The sequence below is a fragment of the Lathamus discolor genome, chromosome 1 (assembly GCF_037157495.1).
Source record: "Lathamus discolor isolate bLatDis1 chromosome 1, bLatDis1.hap1, whole genome shotgun sequence".
NCBI classification, from domain to species: Eukaryota; Metazoa; Chordata; class Aves; order Psittaciformes; family Psittacidae; genus Lathamus; species Lathamus discolor.
The window spans coordinates 141,000,395-141,021,129 of record NC_088884.1 but is presented as its reverse complement, the minus strand read 5'-3'; the positions used below and the strand labels follow the sequence as shown (position 1 = coordinate 141,021,129).

Here is a 20,735-nt window from a genome sequence, read left to right as displayed (position 1 = left end):
TAGAAAGGATGCTCTTCACACATACCGCCTTAAGCAGCTGATGTCCTCAGTAACTTAAAAGGATATTAATTTGGGCCTTAAGAAAGAAAATGGTATACAATCAAATTTATGAAAATTAACACAGGGAAGTACATCAACTGAAGCTGACATGAAATGTGATCTTAAAAAACAGTTTACCCAAATTAGAATTGTAATCAAGTTCACCTAATTGCTCGCAGTTCACAACTGTTAAAGTTATTTTTTTAATGTATATACTTAGGAAAAAAACCCCAGTGCTTTGTAGCTTCTTCTTCAATGGACAATGAACTAACTTCCACATGGAAGCAAGGAATCGTTACTATTTTACAGGTCACAGTTACAGCAATGTAATGACTTGCTTGAAGTTGCTCAACCATATCAACAGCACAGCAAGAAACAGAACTCAAAACTCAAAAATCACTGGATTCTCAACTTCAGAAATTTTTCAAGGTTAGTTTTAAAAATTTAGACATTGTTATCTTGACCTATAAGTAATGGCACGTTATGTGTGATAGATATTACCTTGAATTCAAAGAGTTTGCAGGGTAGTTTTGGTTTTAGCAGACTAAAAAAGGGTTACAAAAGAAACATTTCCATAGAAACAGTGTCAACAGCGTCAAAATGCAGCCTTGGGAAATAAACAGAAAGCTATCGTTTGTATTAACTATTCAAAAGCTCATCCGAAAGTCAGATACACAGATTCTAACTGTACACACAACTGAATAAGCATAATCAAAACCATCAGTCACTGCAGATCTGCAAGGGCTGAAGTAATGTCTGAATAGCCACCTTTCCAAATATCCTCATGTTATCCTTACCAGATTAATCAGTCTTCTCATTGCATGTTCATGCGAGCAAATGCATTCACAAGGATCAAATCCACCTTCTGCCATGGTTCTCTGGATAAACTTGAACTTGTCAGTGAACACCTAAGAAGAATAAAAACAGGACAATGAACTCTTTTTCAACTGCCCTTATTTTCCAGAGACTCTCACCTCAAGTTTCAGTTTACTTAATGCCAGGATAGAAAAGAAAAACAAAGCAGGGTAATCCTATTATTCCTTTGGCAGCATGAATGAAGAAGTCTGGTATGTGCAGTAACATTCTGATGTTGCTGAAAGCAGTGTCTCACACGGCCTTCCTCAGAGAGCCAAATAATTTTTTTTGCAAGAACTTGTGTCTCCCCTGGGTTTTCCCACATACCACAATGAATTACATCCTAATGAACAAGAACCACAAAGATTAAGTTCTGGTCTCTCATCTGTATAGTGGGACTCTTCAGTGTACAAATACTACTTGAAAAGTCAGGTGAACTTGTACTCCTAAACCCTAACAAACTGCTTACATTCTCCCTCTGGATGAATGTACAGGAAAATAATTTAAAACCCAGTAAGTTCTCTTCTAAATGGAGAAACAATTACCCTTGTTGTACAATGAAAGCAAGTAGCAGGGGTGCAAAAGTGGATGTACTTGGAAACACTTTAAAAATGGAGCTTCACACACTAATTTTAGATCAAAGAAGTAGGTTATTCACTTAGCAATACAGAAAGTTCAAAGCTGTAATGGACATGGTAGGGAATAAATTCTAGGTTACTAACCTGCTAAAACCACTTATACCAAACATGTCAAGCATATACAAGCATATCTTTACTATTTCCCAATAGCTTCCTCAATGACTTAATTGATGGTCAAAATGGGTAGCAAATTGCAACACATTTCTACCCTTGTGGTCAAATCAGAGATTTATTTCTCTCAAATAAGGTCTCTTAAAATGTATTAGATCAGTTTCGTGTAATGGTACTTTCAAAATATTTTTGTTAATTTGGCATCCATAAAGCTGGATTCAGATTTTGTTTGTGTTGCATGCACTGGGGCCCTAATGTGAGAGAACTGGCAAGCTTAACAAATGCAGCAGTACAGAGCAGATACAACCTCTCAATTTCTTTAAACAAGTAGTTTATGAAGGTGCAAGCCATTTGTTAAGGGTATGCTGAACCAACAGATGCATTCTGCAGTCATCACCTATAAAAACTTACAGCCCTGATCACACATGTTTTAACCTTACTAGGAGAAAGAGGAATGACCCATACGGCTGTAAGACATCTTCATTCAACAGAATGCATCACCACAATAGTTCTTCCGTTTTGGGGGAAGAAAGAGATGGAAAAAAGAAAATGCACTTCTGTCCTTCCAGCGTCCACTACTCTTCTGTATTACCCTCTGCCATTGTGGAGAGAGCCAGGTAGTAAAAGAAAGTTAAGAGAGAACCGTATCTTCATTATAGAGTCTGAACATCAGTGCCCTTTATCTGCTACAGTCTCCACTTTTTAAAAAGAATACTGAAAACTGAAAAACAGCAAAAAAAGAGTAACACTGATGGAATGAAGAGAAGGCCTTTTGCCTAGACACTAAAGAAGAGTAATCTGGCAATGTAACGAGAAGACAACTGAGAGACGAGTTGATTATGTACAATACAAGTACCTCTGCATAGAAAAATAAACCTGAGTTTTGGGAAGTTCTTCAGTGAAGAGGTGATCAAGAACCAGTGACTGGAAGCTGTAATCAACTAAATTCAAAAGAGAAGCAAGGCATATATTTTTACTATCACAGTAACTTACTGCTGCAACAAACTGCAAAAGAAGGGGTGGATTTCCTGTCTCCCAATGCATTCAGATCTGCTTCAGCCAAGTACAGGTTATTGAGTAAAGCACAGAAGCACCCAACTTCAGATATAATGTTCTCCAATATACAGGAGATCACAGCAGATGATCTAATGATTCTTTTTGTGAGTTAGTTATAAAGGTACTACACTAACTTTGGTGAATGCATCTCAGAACCACTAGAACTGCATGTAGCAGTAGAAGAAAGTTTTTAACTACACAAGCTTGCTGGATGATATGCCACATCAACCAAACTAGCCTTTCTAAAACCATGTTAGCATGAAGAACAGGTAAAAGCTCTGATTGCTAAATAGTGCAAAATAGTTTCTCTAGACATAATGCTGACAGGCAAAAGAAGGTATGTGAATCAGTAAAGCTGCAAAACAATAGGCTTATTTATATATGACTACAAGAAATCGAAACATCAGAGTCATCACCAATGACACCAGGCTAACATTCTCTGTAGAACAGACAACTGAAAAAGATTAGACAATATATAGGGAAAATTAATCTGTCATACAACATCATAAATTGAAGTGGAGGTGCTCACGAAGGAATATACCCTGAGGCATTTGAATTTTCCATGACAAATAACCTTAATGAGCTAAAATAAAGCAGAACACATGACATCAAGTAAAATGTCATCCAAGCTTTCAACAAAAGATCCCTTACACGCTTTCTCAAATGATGCTGAGAGGAATCATCCTTTATCTTTCCTTCCTCCAAGCCTGTAACAAGCCTATAACAAGCCTACAACAAGCTTCATTTCTTCATCAGCAAAGAAACAAAGAGAGACCACCTATTTTGGGAACAGCACTAGGTTTTCCCCTGATAAAGACACTAAACCTGGGTTGCTTTATTACTTAAAACAAACAAGAAAAAAAAAACAAAAACAAAAAAACCACCAACCAAAAATCCCAAACAAAAAAAAAGAATCAAAACCAAAAGAACAAAATAAACAAAAAAACAAACCAAAAGACCCCATGAGGTAGCTGATCCTCCTTATGCAATTATTTCTTTGCTGAGAACTAGAGGAAGCGGAGATTTCATATATGGTTGACCAGTTATAGAGAGAACTGCTCTGTACTGTAATGATTTTCACTTCTAAAGTGACACTATCATGTCTGTATTCCTCATTAAAACATTCTTGGCTTAATAATTGTTTCATTTCTAACACATGTTGAATGCGTAAAGTACAAAATATCAACTAAACTGTGTAATAAAATCCTTACGTTTATAATGTTTGGTGACTCTGCGTATGATTCGGTAATAAGAGACTAGTATTTTTACATATCATGAAGCAGGATTCCTTGGCTCCACTGCGTGCTCTTAGGTGGCCGTTTGTATCAAAATCCTGTTCCAGAACTGCAGTGCGCTTCCTGCCTGCCTCCCAGTACTTGCACTCTCACGTCAGCTGTTAACTTGTTCTGCCCAGCTCTGACCTCTTTGCTGTGAGTCACAGCAGCTCTCCACCTTTTGCAAATACAGTTGCTCTACATGCAATCTATCACCGAAAATGCTCCAGTCTTTTCCTCATGACCCGGAGAAAGAAAAAAACCAACCTGTAGTTTTATTGTACTTATTTTTCTATGTGTTTTCCTTGTTATTGTTACCTTGTTTTTCTTGGATTTTATCATAGAGAACTGTAAGACCACAACAATTGGCGAGGCTATGATGTCAAATACCTGCAAGTACTCTAACTGAGAGAGTTAGTTTTACCCTACTTTAAATTACAGTATTTTGGCTTGGCCGTATTACTGGTAGCACAGTATGTAATTCACAGGGTTTAAAAAGAGCTGGAAGATATGTTCTACAAATATGACAAAGCTCTCACTGATAACAGCTGAGAAGGTAAATATTATGGCCTCTAGACTAAGCAAACTGATGAAAAGCGTAACAAAGGAGAGAATTAGAAAATGTGAACAAATATGATGTACCATCAAAGAGGAGTCAATATGACCTTTCCAGTGTAAAGAGGCCCACAGAGGCAATCACAAACAGCACTACTGAAATTAAAATAATGCAATCAGAGCTGGAATTACTGTAATTTGGGAGCAAACTGGAGGATGGTCTCTGATAATTTAAGAAAGAAATAAAAGGCCACCATTACCTTTTGACTTGAGCATCTATTCGAAATTGCAGGCAATGAAACCATATTGAAAAATATTTCTAGTCTCTCCTGATTTAAAAAATAGCATTCTCAGTTATAGTAATTATTGCAAATTGTTTCTTCTTTTATTATCTTCCCCAATCTCAGCCCTACAGCTGTGTATTATATTTTATACACTCTACTATCAAAAAAGCAATCTTTATGGCTACAATCTGATTGTACTTGTGTACCTGGAGACTCTTCCATTTTAAATGATTGCAATGACTATACATTATTTCCCAATTCAGTAACACTTCTCCTGAGTAAATAGTATGCAGCTGGTGAGCTTTGGGAGACAGAAATTACACTCTTCCTCTCTCCACCCTCATCATTACAAAACTGAATTCCTTTCTAGCACAAAGGCAAACAAGAAGTTTTGTCAATTTTCCATGTGCTGGATGCTCTGCAATGGAACTCCAATACGATGCTGATTAGCAAGCTTCTTAAAGTATACATACTGGCGATCTCTATTCCTTGGAATAAAGGAGCGTGTAAAAATATTTATAATTCCAGTATTCAAAGAAACATTTACTCTATATAATACATAAATGAGAGTCAATGCAGATTTATTATGGACTAAACCTGGCATCTTCAGCATCATAACTCTAAGTCCATTGAGCCTTACCTTTGCTGGATACAGGCACTTTTGAAATGTATACTATCACGCTCATGATACATGGAATGGCGGAAGATTTCCTCTGCTAAGAACTATTTCTGCTGAGTTGCTGTTGAAGATTGAAGATAAGAAATCCTTGGGAGCAAAATACACCTTTTGGTACAGCAGACAAGTAACAGTTTCCACATTACTTTCAAGAAAAACAAAACCCTCTTTAGCCCCTCATTACTGTTTTTCAGCCAACTGTGATAACTCAAAGCACAACTGTCAAATATTTCTAACAAGCCATTAAGTTAATTTTGTTTCTGAGTTCAGTTTGAGAGAAGTGTGGCAGAACAAATGAAAATATGTATAAAATTAAAATTAAAATGAAGGAAGAAAGCAAATTACTTGTTATGCCTCTGTAGGCATTCGGAAAAATGATAAAGGACTAAGGTAGCAAAAGCCATACACAAAGCATGAACAATCCACTGACCCAAAGACAAAATATTTTTTTATCTTACTGCCAGAGGCAAAAACCCTCTCTCCTATACTCTTCCAAGATCTCCTGAAGGATCCAGGTTTCCATAAAAACTCATTTGCTCTCTTGCCTTTTTACCAGCACCTAAACCATCTTAGTATGCATGCTTTCCTACAATACCTGACCCTTCCTGTAATTATTTTCTTCACAGCATGCCCCAAGTTTGGCTCTTCTGCATAATCTTACCCATCTCAAAATATCTGCAAGTACTCTCTTCTAACATTTAAAACATCCTGTACATTGGCCTCGCATAACATAACACCCTTGCAATCCTGCACATGAAGTCCTATCCCAGAGAAACTACCAGGAACCAGGGCTGTGTGATTGCAGAATCCACTAACTCCGGGGCTGGAAATTTGCTTCAGTTAAAGCAAGAAGAGACTGTTGCGATCAGCTCCTCATAAAGCTCTTGATCACTGCTTTTACAGGAGTCTTTCTTCTCCTCCTTGGCCACTCTGTTCCCTTGCTACCATTAGTGCTCCAGGGGCGACTGTTACCTCAGTCGAATCCTTACTGGGCACTTCAAAATACTTTTGGTACCAGTGGTTACTCCAAAAAAAAAAAAAAAAAGACAGTAACCCCATCTCTTCTAGATGTCTTGTCTAACCCCGTCTCTTCTAGAGATTGGACTCACTGAGCCCTGCCTGGCCACACAAAATCCAATTCAATATCAATTAGGTATACAGCAAAAAAAACCATACAGGTTGTCTGCAGTAGGGCAATATTGCTTACTAGTGCCCTGCCAAGAGAAGCATAAACATTCAAATCCAGCGAATCCCAGCCAAACTCGGAATTTTGTGTGTTATGTAATGCCTTTTCCTGTTGATTTCCATCTTCTACAATATTTGTGCTTCATGCACATCCACCCTCCCATGGAATCCCGAGTGTTTTGTTAGTCTTTTGCTGAACTACCCACATCCAACTCACTAGCCTATTCTTTCCCTTCCTATTATTTCAGTTGTACAGCTAAACTCTGTAAGACAGGCCAGTGAATTTTATCTGTTGATTTCAGCATCAAGTTTCTCTTCAGACTGGGTTACAGCACAGAAAGGAAAGATAATATGCATGGATTTGGGGTTTCTCTCCTAAAAAAACAAACCAGAGAGTTGAGGAGACAGGACTGGCTTATTTTACCTGCAGCACATTTCTTGTTCACCTGAGCCATACAAAGGAGGAACAAGGCAGAAATGGTAACTGAGCCATTAAAAAAGAGCAAAGGAAGGGAAAAACTAAACACACGATAATACTACAGGACAGCGTGAGAAAACAAAAGTTTTTGTAGTTGAGTAGGGAAGAAACATCACAAAAGGAAGGAACAACAGAAATAGGGAGAATATAAAGCGAAGAATAAGCAGTACTTCAAAATAAATAAATGTTGTTCTGCCTGAAGTTAATGGATTCTAAGGCACTAGGGAAGGACACTGCATTAAATCAAAATTAATCCAGAAGCCAATGGCCTAAGCAACCAGTGGAGGTGGTCTGCATTTTTAATGCAAGAGTTTTAAACAACAGGGGTTATAGGGCTGGGAAAAATAAGCTTGAAGATTTCTAAGGAAGCTTCCTTTACAAAGCAACTTCCGCTATTCAGACAAGGCTAAAAATAGGTTCTGAAAAAAGAAGAACTTTGTATATAAATTAAAATATTCCAAGGATCAGTCATCTTCTATTGTAGTAATTCAGATAGTTAAGTAAATATTCCCTCATGGAACTGAAGTCTGAAACACTGCAACATTATACTTGGCTTTTTTACAATGGTAATTTTTAATCCCTTTTATTCGCAGTGCAAGAAAAGCATCTCTCCCATCATTTCTTTCACACTTACAGCTCCATCCTACTTTTGCTGAAACAAATACCTGCACTCACACTGGCTTCAGCAGACCAGGATCTGGTCAGTAGTTCTGCAAGGTCACAGATCTCTAGAGGACGAATGATGACCCTTTTCCACCCAGCCTCCTCCTGGGCATAAAACTGAGTTTTCAGGACAAAAGAAAACCAACTGGCTGACTGGGCAGCAAAAGCAAAACAGCAGGATACAAATGTGGGTCCTGCCAGGAGGAGCACTGCCACAGTAAAGTGTGGCTCCAATTACAGCTTTCTTCAACTAATTGTCCCAGTTCAGATCATCCATTTGGCTTTTCTAGGGAAAACAGCCACAATGACTTTGATGGCTGATACAATACCCAAAGAGGGTTCCCAGACATAGCAACACTTTCAGAGTATAAAGCAATCCCCCCTGCTCACATTATAATTCCAGGGGGTGGGTGGAGGGATTTTGTACAGCTGATTTTGTACTTGAAAGCATCAGCACGTCTCCCTAGACTTCCAGCTGTAGCCTAATGAGTTGGCAAGTGCGTTTTTGCACTACAGGTTTTCTCAGGATAATTAACAAGATCTAGGATGAACTTTTCAGTGCAGATTAAGCTAAGCCAGTTCCTTTCCTCATGGAAAAGTCAGTGCTTAACCATGCACACAGATGTGTGCAACTGGTGCTGTTTGTGTTGGTTTCAACAAAGACATCAAGACCAGTAGGAGCTCCACAAGAGAACTGCTCACCCAGCCACATTGTGCTCAAGGCATGCTAGTGGATAACTTTGCTGCTGTCTCACAAATCATTTGTTAAATTATGAATTAATTTTCCAGTGTCACCCATCTGGTGCTTCTTACAAATGCTAATTTAATACAAAACAACTCCTTAAAAATAGGAGCAAAGCCAAAGAAATGCTGAGCCAGTCACTGAAGGAAACTACAGTGACATGCCAAAATCAGGGAAGGAGTTTTTGAGCAGAGACAGGCTCAGAACTGAGAAGTATGTGCTAAGGAATCTTCCTTGTTTGGGGTTGTGGGTTTTTTTATGGTCTCACAAGACTACAGCCCTTATACCCACAGTACAGGTCCACCCCTGTGTGACCACCACAGCACTGAGCACTGCTGGGCCACTAGCACTTTCACCCCGATGTAGACATTCAGACTTGCTCTGAGTGGGTCAGAAAATTCTGCTGTCAGCTCTGCCACCAGCACTAGCACCCAGAGCAGTGAAGCAGGAGCCAGAGCATGAAAACTTAAAAGACTTACGATTATGGTCGAAGCCCTTTCACAGCTTAGCATCACAACTCTTCTTTCACTGAAGTATATGAAAAGGTTGACACTGCTTTAAAGGGTGGAAGGATCTAGTATGAACCTGGTAGGAAACTTAACATCGTGGACAAGGCTAACCAAGCTTACAGGTATGCTGAGGTACATCAGTTCAACACGTAATGGTGTATCAGGCAAATACAGAAGATTACACAGATGCTTCTTTCAGTTTAATTAAAGCTTGTCAGTGTCAAGTGTAACTCTCAAAGGACAAGAATCCACACATTAAAAACCTGTACGGTACCAGCACCGTTTCCCACCTTCCTTTTCATAGCCAGTTGCCAATATGTGAGGAGAGAGATTTCAGGCTTTATGACTATAAGGCTGATGTCAGTGATCCAAACTGAACTCCCCAAGGGAGCTAAATAAGACCCACCAAGGCTAAAAAAAGCTTTTTTACTTATTCCCATGCAGGTGGCTTAACATTTTTTCTGGGCAACACACTTGAAAAGGAGCTAATTATGCACATCCAGTCATGGACCAAAAAAGCAGTCCAGCTATTTTAGAACTCATTTACTGGTATTTGATACAGAATATTATTGCCAAACTCCAGCTGTCAGCTTTTGGTCATCCTTTCATTAAAATTATGACATTTCTATGGAAATCTTTTGGAATATGAAAGCTAATTAGGAGAAGATGTCAATGACAGAACATTGTCCAGGAACAATACCTTATTTGGGCTAAGTAAATGCTTCAGTTTCACCTTAACATTTATTTGTAGTGTAGGAGACTGTGATAATGGTCTAGGACAACAGAGTTATTTCTGTTGCACTGAATGTCTAATGGCAATTCAATCACTTCACTTGACACATGTTAATGCAAAAGGGTAGGCTATCCTCTGTAAAATTACTAACACACTGTATTTCAACCAGTTTACCAAACAAGCCAGGAGCCCTCTCCTGTGGTTTTCAGTAAGGCAAGAACTCTCATTGACTTTAACAGGATTTTCCACTGAAGTGGCAAGAGCCAGCTCCTAGGCAAATGTGCTTACTCTCCTGCCTTGGTTAGTGTGTCTGGTACTACAGACTGCCCCAGTGCTTGTTTTGACACTCCTCTTCCCATTCCCCAGCCACAATTACCAATCTCCTACATTCACCACCCCTGCAGCCATACAAGTGATGCACTGCTGCTGGAAGGAACACATGTGGAATCTGAGAACTCCTGCACCAGCACTGAGAAGACATCCATGCTGTGCCATGCTGACCAGGCATGGCTTGGCAGGCCTGATTCTGAGCAAGTGGCTACACAGGAAAGAGGATATGGCCTTTCAGGAGACAGACTTTTGCAAGGAAACAAGGATAAAGTGTACTCCCTGCTGATGGAAAACAGCAGAGATGAGCATCTCGCACAAGCCTCCCCATGGGAGTAGAACAGAGAAATCAACTTGCTGTTGGTTACCCTGGCCAAGAAATGTTTTGCACTTGACTTTTCAGCTTCATAATACAAACCCAATAAGTTACTTAAAAAGACTTAAGTATGGAAAGCGAGTATGTTCCTATAACAAACTATGCAACCTATCCATAAAACAGCTCTGTCCTTGTTCCAAGATTTACAAATGGAGATTGAGATTAATATGCGACAATGGTCCACAAACATGCTCTCAGCCCATGGGAACAGTGAGTGAACACAACTTTGCTTAGTTTGTAAGAGAAAAAGGTTTAAGCTAAGACACTCCAGAGCTGCCCTGAGCTACTCATGAGCACTCAGGCAGCTGCCACAGCTCAGCTGACCTGCAATAACTCATTATTTTGCAGTATTTGTTTTTGGGGGGGTGTGGGGGTGGGGGTGGGGGGTGGAGGGTGGGGGTGGTGTCAATCATTCAGAAGTTTTTAGACATTTCATCTCTTTGCAAAAATAAAGATTAAAAAAATTCTATTATTCACTCCTTCACAAAAACGTACAGTTTCAAAAGAAATAAAAATGAAAGCTTTTCCACCATACTGAGCTAGCAAGTGGAGCCCTAAACCATGAGCTATGAAGTGTTTTGAGACTTGTTTATCAAGAGTACAACTGTTTAGGTTACAAAATACCTTACTAAATCCTTAAAACTGTAAAAATACACTTAATGTTACTTTATGTTACTCCAATAATATAAACCCACAAAACTACACTGAAATTCTTGGGGATATTTTCATTATTTTTTCTCCAGGGACAACATATGTTTCTAATAACTTGCCACTGCGCTAACAGATTTAGCAGGGTAGCAGCATGCTGAGAAAGATAGCAGGATTTTCAATTTTCAGATGAAAGCAGCTCTATTCCCTGGCAGCCCTACTCCCAACCCCTTTAGGCCAGATCAAATTTTATCTGAAGCTAGCGGGTGCCTGTCTTCAACTTCAATGGAAGTTGAATTAGGTTTTCTACATACCTGCAGTAAACAATTTCAAGTTTATCAATTAGAATATTTCTAATCAGTACTTATACCAGAGGGAATCTGTAGCAATTAACAGGATTTCTGGGCTTGCTTATTTACATATGTTTAGCTAAAAGACGACCCAGTTTTTGCCAGCAAATAACATCCATCTCATTCAGCAGGCACACAGGGTAGATTATCAAAAGGAAAGTGCTATGCAAATTATCCAAATCTGCCCTGCATCTACTAGCAACAGATTTTTCTGTTTCAGATTTAATCTGTCACATTAATTTGCACAAGGAAAATCTATGGCACTAATTCACAAGATCAGGATTAGTTTGTAACATGTATCTCACCTTCAGCTCCACATTTATCCCACAGGAAAGAAGGTATTTTTCATCTTGAGACACTTTTGTTCTATGTACTAATTTGAAAGTGAAGCCTCTGGCAATCTTCGTGGCTCAAGAAAAGTCTTATGTATAAGAATATTCCTGTAGCTCATGGAGCTCTCTGACGAAAGCTTTATGTAGTATTTTTAACAGGGGTGCTTAATGACAGGCGCCATTTAATGAGTCTAGATATGAAAGTGATGAGCCCCTAAGGACACTGTAACCACTTGCACAAGAATTCTTGTTAAACTAAGGCTGCTCACACCAGAAAGCTTTGTTTCACACTTGATTTAGTCCAACTATCTGAAGAGCTAACCCCCAACTTTTCTTTACATCTTCATGTAATTTCATTTGGAGAGCTGCTTTTTTCATAGAATCATAGAATAATAGAATCATAGAATAGTTAGGGTTGGAAAGGACCTCAAGATCATCTAGTTCCAACCCTCCTGCCATGGACAGGGACACCTCTCACTAAACCATCCAACACAAGGCTTCATCCAACCTGGCCTTGAACACTGCCAGGGATGGAGCATTCACAACCTCCCTGGGCAACCCATTCCAGTGTCTCACCACCCTAACAGGAAAGAATTTCCTCCTTATATCCAATCTAAACTTCCCCTGTTTAAGTTTTAACCCATTACCCCTTGTCCTGTCACTACAGTCCCTGACAAAGAGTCCCTCCCCAGCATCCCTATAGGCCCCCTTCAGGTACTGGAAGGCTGCTATGAGGTCTCCATGCAGCCTTCTCTTCTCCAGGCTGAACAGCCCCAACTTCCTCAGCCTGACTTCATCCGGGAGGTGCTCCAGTCCCCTGATCATTCCTAAGCTAACTTTTTAGTGTATGAAAACTGACATAAACTGTTTTATCAAGTTCTCTAAAAATATTGCCTTGCTAAAAATAAAGCTTTTATGATTAACTAACAGGAAATATATGAATACATACATGTGAATATATGAACAAAAAAGACCAAAGCTCTATTATTAGAGGTCTTTATTTAACAAATTTGTTGAATCTATTTAACAAAGATTCAATAAATAAAGCATCGCAGCTGCTTGTATTATACAAATGGCTGGTGCTACATTTTTGTACAGCTTTTCTGTTCTTTCTGATAAAAATCTTCTCTTGCAGAAAAGCTCATTGCTCTGAATCTGACCTTTGTCTAGCAGTTTTATAAAGTAAGAATAAAACTATATTCAGATCCAGAAAGCCATGGGGTTTAATGCATGCAAAACTGCAGAAGAATCAGAACTAATCTTAATGAGGGAAACTTTTATCAAGTGTAATGCTATCTGTTCCCACCCAAACGGGTCTAATTTGTTCCATTATCTATAAAAATACCAGCTAAATACTTTGGCTAAAGCCTCTGAAGCGTATTTGTTCAAATAATAACCATGCAAATGTACAACCACTCAATCATGCCAGAGGCTGCTCCCCAAGCACCTTCAAATCTTTCATGTAAAGCTGTATTGATCATTACTAAGGGACCCTTTTCTTGCCAGGTGACAGGACAGAAAAAGAAGGACAGGACTACTCTCCTTCACTGTACTGCTCCTGAAGTCCAGCAGAAGTAAGACTAAGATAGCTAACACAGACTGATCCTTCTCATATCCCTGACTCTATTCCTTCACAATAAGGACCTAAGGGGTCTTTCTTCAAATGAGGCTTCTTGGGAATGGCGGAAGCTACCTGCCGACGAGTCAAGGCATAGAAGCAGAAGAAGATGTTCTGGGAAAATAATTCCTTTTCCTGTTTTCTTCTTTTTTTTGTTTTACTTGAACCTAGGGACTGCAAGACATGGCTCTGTGGTATAATCGTACAAAGCTTTCCTAGATTCCACTGTACTTATTTACGGAGGACTTGTGAGCTTCTTCTTCCAAGAAGCACTCAGCATCTTGCAGGATCAGGTGCCTCATGAACAACTAGATAAATCTTTATATATTAATAAATTGAATCTATAACCTTGGTAGTTAAAATGGAAAACATGCTTAACATCAAGTGTAATAGCGTGTATGCAAAGCACACACGTAATAACATGTATGCAAAGCAGTCTCACGGGCTCTCTGATTTGCTCCCAAGAAGAATATGGGCAGATAACATCAATTTTTCTATATATAAATGTACCTGCCAAAATATTTTTCTATTTGTTATGGTAAGTAATCTGATAAATGTTCAAAACATACAGAGTGAGAGTCTAATACTTTTGTCAGGGCAATGTACACCTTGTCCATTCATACATGCTTGTAAGAAAAGAAAGAGGATCTTGCTGCTTTCATTGTACTGGTTCTGTGAAGACTCATGATGTTGTTAGACTCAATTATGCTATGATGAACTTCAGCAGAGAGAAAATTTGCTCTTAAATATTGTATTTCAAGTACCCAAAATTCTGAAACACTAATACAGACTTTGTTTTGTTACATATCTGTTAAGCAAATAACATTCACATATCACTAATTCTTAAGTCTAAATATATGAAAGTAGAAAATGAGAAGTCAATAACAAAACAAGAAGTCAGTTAGAAACTAACTTTCTCTAAAACCAAAACCCGACCTTTTGAAAGCAACTACAGTAGTTACAAAGTGATTAAAACCATACTGCATTTTGAAACTGGTTTTATGTAGACTACTTCTTTAACTTTTATTTTTCCCTTAGAATGAGAGAAGAACATGGACTGCAGAATGCTGCCCATGTAACCGGGCTGTGCATTTCAGCCTTACTGGACTTGAACCTTATTTTGCACTTTATGCAAAACCATCACAATGTGCATGGTATAAGGCCAAAATAAAATCATCCCAGAGCTCCAGAACAGCTTCTACTACCACCTCAGTTCTAAAGCAGACCTTCCTGGCTTGTGGTCCTGACTGGGTATGGGACGGTCCTGCCAGCCAGAGAAGCACACTCAACAGTACTTCATGGAATGACCAGTAACATCCAGTAGGCCTTTGCACTCATTTAGCTCCTTATACAAACTGATCTTAAACTACTTAAAATACAGGACTTTACACCACTCCAGAGTTAGGCACAAGCTGTAAATCTTGTATTTTACAAAAATGGAGTAAAAAGAACCCAAGAGGCTGGACTCAGCCACCTCAGTGGTAGGGGAAGGAACAGTGCTCAGAACTGAACCGACTAATGTACTGCCAACATCACACCCACTTCTGTTTTGCCAAGTGCTTCTACAATTTCAAGCTACGTTGCTAGTGACAGGGTCACATTTTTAAATCAGTGACCGACAACAATAGCTTGCTTTCTTTCACTTCGACAGGTCACAAGAATTAGATGGAATTATCAGGGATTTATTCTCTCTCACTCTGTATAGGAAAAAATCAGAAGTAAGATTGATTTTTTTTTTTCTCACTTTGATTTTTCTGAGCTGTTATCTGCTTTTGGAAAGTAACAGAAATTAGTAAAGGTGGATAGCACTCTAATAGCTAGGCATGTAAAGACTTCTAAGACATAATCCATTAATGCTCACTGCAGATATGCACCTGCCCCAGCAGGCACACTAATAACGTTAATGTAATAAGCTATTAAGACCAAAAAAGTTAGTCGTCCTCACCTCTAAAAACTGGAGATTTATCTACGTGCACAGACATGGATGTTCAGCCAGCGTACGACACAAACAGTCCCTACACCAACACATCTATCACCTAGTCCTGAAGACTGACTGGATGAACAGGTGTTTGCCAGGAAACTAAAGTTTCGGATGCAGGTCACACGCCATGTTCATGTAGAAGTGGTGGTTAGCTGAGGCCTCGGAGCTGACATGGACGAAGCGGCTGAGCTGCTGGGCAGGACACCTGAGGAACCTGGAGTGCTGACAACTGCGGGGGAGTGACCGCGGGCGGTATTTTGTGGTGTTCAAGGCAGACTTACCCCTTCCCCACTGTAATCTGCTACAAATCACATCTGGGAGCACACATATGCAGAGCTCCTGGCAGGAATCCTATCTTTAATCATGGCAGTGTTATCTTTAATCAATTAATGGCCGTGCGACGTGGTCCTTTTCCCGAGATTATCTTTCACGAGATACTGTCCAATTTTTCCCACTTCTCAAAAAGCGGGGAGCAGCCCGGGCGCACATACCCCGGTGTCGGCACGCCACTGCTAGCTTCTTTACAGACATAAAGCTAAAACCGTTTGGCTCAAAGTATCGGACTGAGACCCTTTCACAAAACCAATCCGACGGAAGAGTGCCACTCTGCACTAAAACCCCGAGTCAGACCAGCTGTGCAGAAGCCGAGCGGCTTTTCCCCGGTTCCAAGCAGAGAGCGGCACGGCTCCGGCTCTCCCAGTGTTTACCTTCCCGGGCTCGCGGCGCGGCGGCCGCCGGGCAGCGGGGTCGTTCCCGTACTTCAGCAGGTTTGCTGTTACCCCCGCCCCCCTCCTCGGACACCCCCTGCGGCCGCTCCGCGCCCGGCGGAGGCAGCGAGCGGCGGGGGTGTCCGCGGACACCCGCCCGGCCCGGCCCTGCCCTCCCGCTCCCCGCCGCGGTGCCCCCGCTCACCGTGCTCTGGCCGCCGCTGCGGGGGCTCGGGCTCGGGCGCGGACGGGAGCGGCGCGGTCGGGCTGGCAGAGGCGGCCCCGCGGCTCGGCCCCGCGCTTCGGGCCGGCTCACACGTCAGCCCGCGCCACGAGACCCGGATCTGCCGGCTCCCGGCGGCAGCGACGGGGCCGGGGCGGCGCCGCGCGGCTCCCGCCCCCCACGCACGCCCCTGCGCAGCGCGGCGGCCGCCCGCACGGCAGCCCGGGGCCGCCCGCACCGCCTCCGGCGCGGCTGCGGGGCAGGAGCGGCCGGGGCAGGCTGGGGCGCTCCGCGGCAGCGCAGCGTGCCGGGGCGCAACGCGTCGGCCCCAGGATAGAGCCCCAGTAAGTGAGAGCTGAGGAGGTGCAGGAAAAGCAGCTCCTGGGGGGCCTGCCACAGCCCCGCGGTCAGGGCTTCGCACTCTGTCGCTTCGGTGGCTTGGCCATCGCCTTCAAAGTATGAGGGAATTTACGGTGTGGTTTCTCACCTAGAAGTCTAAAGCCTGTTCAGGAGCTCATGACTCACAAGGCTTCTCAGCAATTAAAACATCCTCCAAAGTATGCAGTTAGCTGTCGTGGCATGAAATTAGAAAGGAAGATTTAAGATCATGACTTCTCATGTCAGGGTTTACCTTTGCCAAGCCAAGGAGCTGGGGTGTCATGCTCCCATATGGAAAGATGGATCACATCCTGGCCTGGGGACAGTGATACCATGTCATAACGCAGTGGGGATTGCATAGGGAAGAAAATCTTGTCCTCTAGTGTTTCCAAGGGTAGCTTACCTCCTTCAAGCCAGAAAACAAGGACGATGCTACAATTACGGTGAGAAAGGAAGGCTGGATGGAAGTTGAGTTCTCACTAGTCAGAACCTCCTCATGGCACCAGTGCCTCCTACAGTCTGATGTGGCCCATCTAGGGGAACAAGCTTGGCTGTTCTCATCCCTCTTTGCTATTGTTATGGGGCTTTTGAGCCTTCTTTCACAGCTACAGTTTTTCCCTGGAAGTTTCTTCTAGCCTTGGGCATCAAGCCTACGTTACTCTGCCAAGTTCTAGGTGCATTGCCAGTTGGCAGCCTTGCACGCCCAGCCATCCATTGTTGGTGTGCAGAGCCACCTCTTGCTGTAAGACATAGGTAGGCTAACTCTGCTCATTTAGGGCTGGCCTGGACATAACCATTCCACTTCCTGAGAGACAGCAGGCAGGCTGCCTTAGCCTAGCCATGCCACGCAGTCCTGACTTGCTGTGGATCTTGCCTCTCATCTCTCATGTTTCAGCCCTTTCTCTTGTGTTAGTTCCCAACTGAACAGTGGCAATACTGACAAGTGAATCAAAGCACTGACACAAAGCCAGGCCATCACACAGATAATCTAAATTATGCAGAGTTTGTGTCTTCTTGTCTTCCTCAATCCAGGGAACTGAACACCCGGTAAGGCACAAAGGACACTACAATTTACCTTTAATTTGGAAATATGAAACTACATCTCTACAATGTTTCCTGGGAGAACAGGTTTCTTGATAGTCTGTCTAGAAGTTTATAGTGCAACAGTACCCATGAACATCAGCGACACCAAGGTACACTTGGCTTGAAGTACACTTTGGCTGTCCTGGCCAAGCACAAAGCTATGCAAGACAATGGCATCAGAGGGTGGTCATAAGCAGTTGAATGATCAACTGCTGCATCCTTCCTTCCACTTTTCCCTCAACCATCCTAACCCTTCATCAGGAAACAAGCCATCCTAGAAGCAAGCAGAGACAGCTTCCCAACACCATTAAGCAGCCTTGCCTACCTGTCTCCTACACCTAGCACATGGGGCTAGTCATTGTTCTAGAAAACTGATCTGAGATCCTGAAATCTCCAAAACAGGCACAGCTTACCACTAGTCCCAGCTAAAACAAGAGAGGAGAGCAACGGCAACTACACAGTAGTAGAGAGGAAGCTTCCTTCTGTCAAGATGATGCAGGAGCACTGGTCACTTCTATTTTCTTCCCTGTGGGTAAGGCCAAACAGCCTGCTACTGGTAAAAGGGTGGCAAGCATACTTGGGATTGAGAAGGGAGTCTGATCGTGATTGACTGGACAATTCTAGAACTAGAAGGGCAAGACTATGAGCTGGACAGGAAGACTCAGATGCCTTCTCAGAAATAATATGAATGTGCAAAAAGTCTGTAAAGGAGAGGCAGGAGCTGATGGGGATGATGACTGAGAGACCTACAAGAAAGCAAGTATGCATTGATGGCACTTACAGCTACAGCTGTGACCTCTTCCTCTTGCTTTGAATCAAATAATGAATAAGCTTATTGCTTTTGAATCAGCAAGTACATATATATAAGCAGAAAGTAGCTAGGTATTTTGCATAAAACATTCTGGCAGAGCATCCCTCAGATTTTGGCCCTCCTGGTTCCCCCGGGCAAATGAACAAGCCATAGCAGGCACTGATTCCATCTCATCTTCCTACTCCCAGGCTTCAGCCATCTGCTCACCCTTACACTCGCAAATTTAGTGCACAATACAGCAGTAAAATGAGATCCTGATACAGAGGCTGTTTCCAGACTCACTCTATGAAGCCTCCTTTCTGGCAGTCAAACTATGACGAAAGCAGTGATGACTTAGGCTACTTCATGAACAAAGGTATGAAATGCACTGAAGATCAGCTAGTAACAAGGACAGAATAGTAAATCCATTGATTTTGTCACACTTAAAGAATTGTGCTGCCCATCTGCAAGCTAAAACTATGAAAACAACTCTGCTTGAAGGGCTGAAGATGGTAACGTTCCACCAATAACCCCGTGAAATGGAGGAAGGTGAGAGCTGAGCAAAACTTACTATGCTTACATAGCAGCCTTCCAGTACCCGAAGGGGGCCTATAGGGATGCTGGGGAGGGACTCTTCGTCAGGGACTGTAGTGACAGGACAAGGGGTAATGGGTTAAAACTTAAACAGGGGAAGTTTAGATTGGATATAAGGAGGAAGTTCTTTCCTGTTAGGGTGGTGAGGCACTGGAATGGGTTGCCCAGGGAGGTTATGAGTGCTCCATCCCTGGCAGTGTTCAAGGCCAGGTTGGATGAAGCCTTGGGTGGGATGGTTTAGTGTGAAGTGTCCCTGCCCATGGCAGGGGGGTTGGAACTAGATGATCTTGAGATCCTTTCCAACCCTAACTATTCTATGATTCTATGACATTCTCTACATCCACCATCTGAAAGCAGTGTGCACTGGGAACTTTGTAAAGCAACAGGCAGGTGACACATTCCACATCACAGTGCTAGCTTTCAGCTTTTCTGCCCTGACAAGCAATGGAAAAGCAGGAATTATGCAGTGATCTAACTTGTCAGGTAATGGATGAGCTTGTTTACAGATACCCAAGAACATCACTTTTACCATTCTTAAGTTCTTTCTGCTGACATTCTTCTCATCTTTGCTGCATACTTCATGCCACGAGGCATTGTATCACTCACAACCAGATACTTTGTGGAGTGGAAACTCTTCATATGCAATTCATGCAGTTTCATGAAATGTGAAAAGTTATTTAGAAATTGGGCAAATCCTCTAATATAACTCCTTTCCTGTATGCTCCCTCTTTTCTTGTATGCAGTCTATAATGAGCAGACAATGCTATTTCCAGAAGGAATCTACATGAAACTCTACTGCAACTTTTAATACTGAAGAGCCACTTGGAAGACGTCTGCAGCACGGTCTGAAAGTGGCATCCAGGAAGTGAAAAGGAAAAGCCTGGCAATAGCAAGTTAGGAGTGTCCTTTTGGCAGCAACATTAGGTTTTTGGAAAGAGGGATCTAATTTTGGGAAAAGAAGCCAACTCCTTAGAAATGTCATTCCTAAACATTCCTAGAATTCAGCTGGGCTGGCATCTCATGAAGCACGGGAGAATTGTAAAGCACTTCAGGATTCTAGGCAGCAAGCGAGTGAATTAGCTGGCACAAATGCTACATTGTGTACTTAGGGTAATTTAACAGAAATTTAGCCATGTTATCACCACGGAACCAAACTTATACTGTCAGATCTTTTGTGAATGTACAGACACAAGCTTAATGAACATCCAACCACAATCTTAGCTGTCACGACTCACAGCAAAAATATGGCTTGGTGGAAAGAAGTAACTCTACTGAAATTGTCATAGGCTCTATGGAGGTCTTTTGTGCTCCTGAAGCAGCAACACACCAACACAGACTTTGAGATAAATTAGCCACGGTCTAGGGGAAATGATCACAAAGGATTGTTGTAATGTTGCCAGATCACAGCTGCCAATGAAGTTTTCCAGACTAGGACATGGAGGAAGGAAATCTGAAGTTGAGGGAATTACAAGGATTGTTTTACACTTAACTAGAGTATCCACTAGCAACTTTAACTATGAAATGCAAGGA

The 20,735-nt window shown here is 41.8% G+C and overlaps 1 protein-coding gene across 1 annotated transcript in view; it reads right to left on the bottom strand.

Moving 5' to 3' along the window:
- SMIM14 (small integral membrane protein 14) overlaps nucleotides 1–16,514 on the bottom strand; it is a 43,036-nt gene extending 26,522 nt beyond the window's left edge. Inside the window, exons 1-2 of the mRNA XM_065698740.1 lie at nucleotides 16,343–16,514; nucleotides 837–947 (exon numbers count right to left, since the gene is read on the bottom strand). Coding sequence (XP_065554812.1) covers nucleotides 837–911 — 75 coding nt within the window. The 5' untranslated portion in view covers nucleotides 912–947; nucleotides 16,343–16,514. The remainder of the gene's footprint in view (nucleotides 1–836; nucleotides 948–16,342) is intronic.
- Between the last annotated feature and the right edge of the window lie 4,221 nt (nucleotides 16,515–20,735).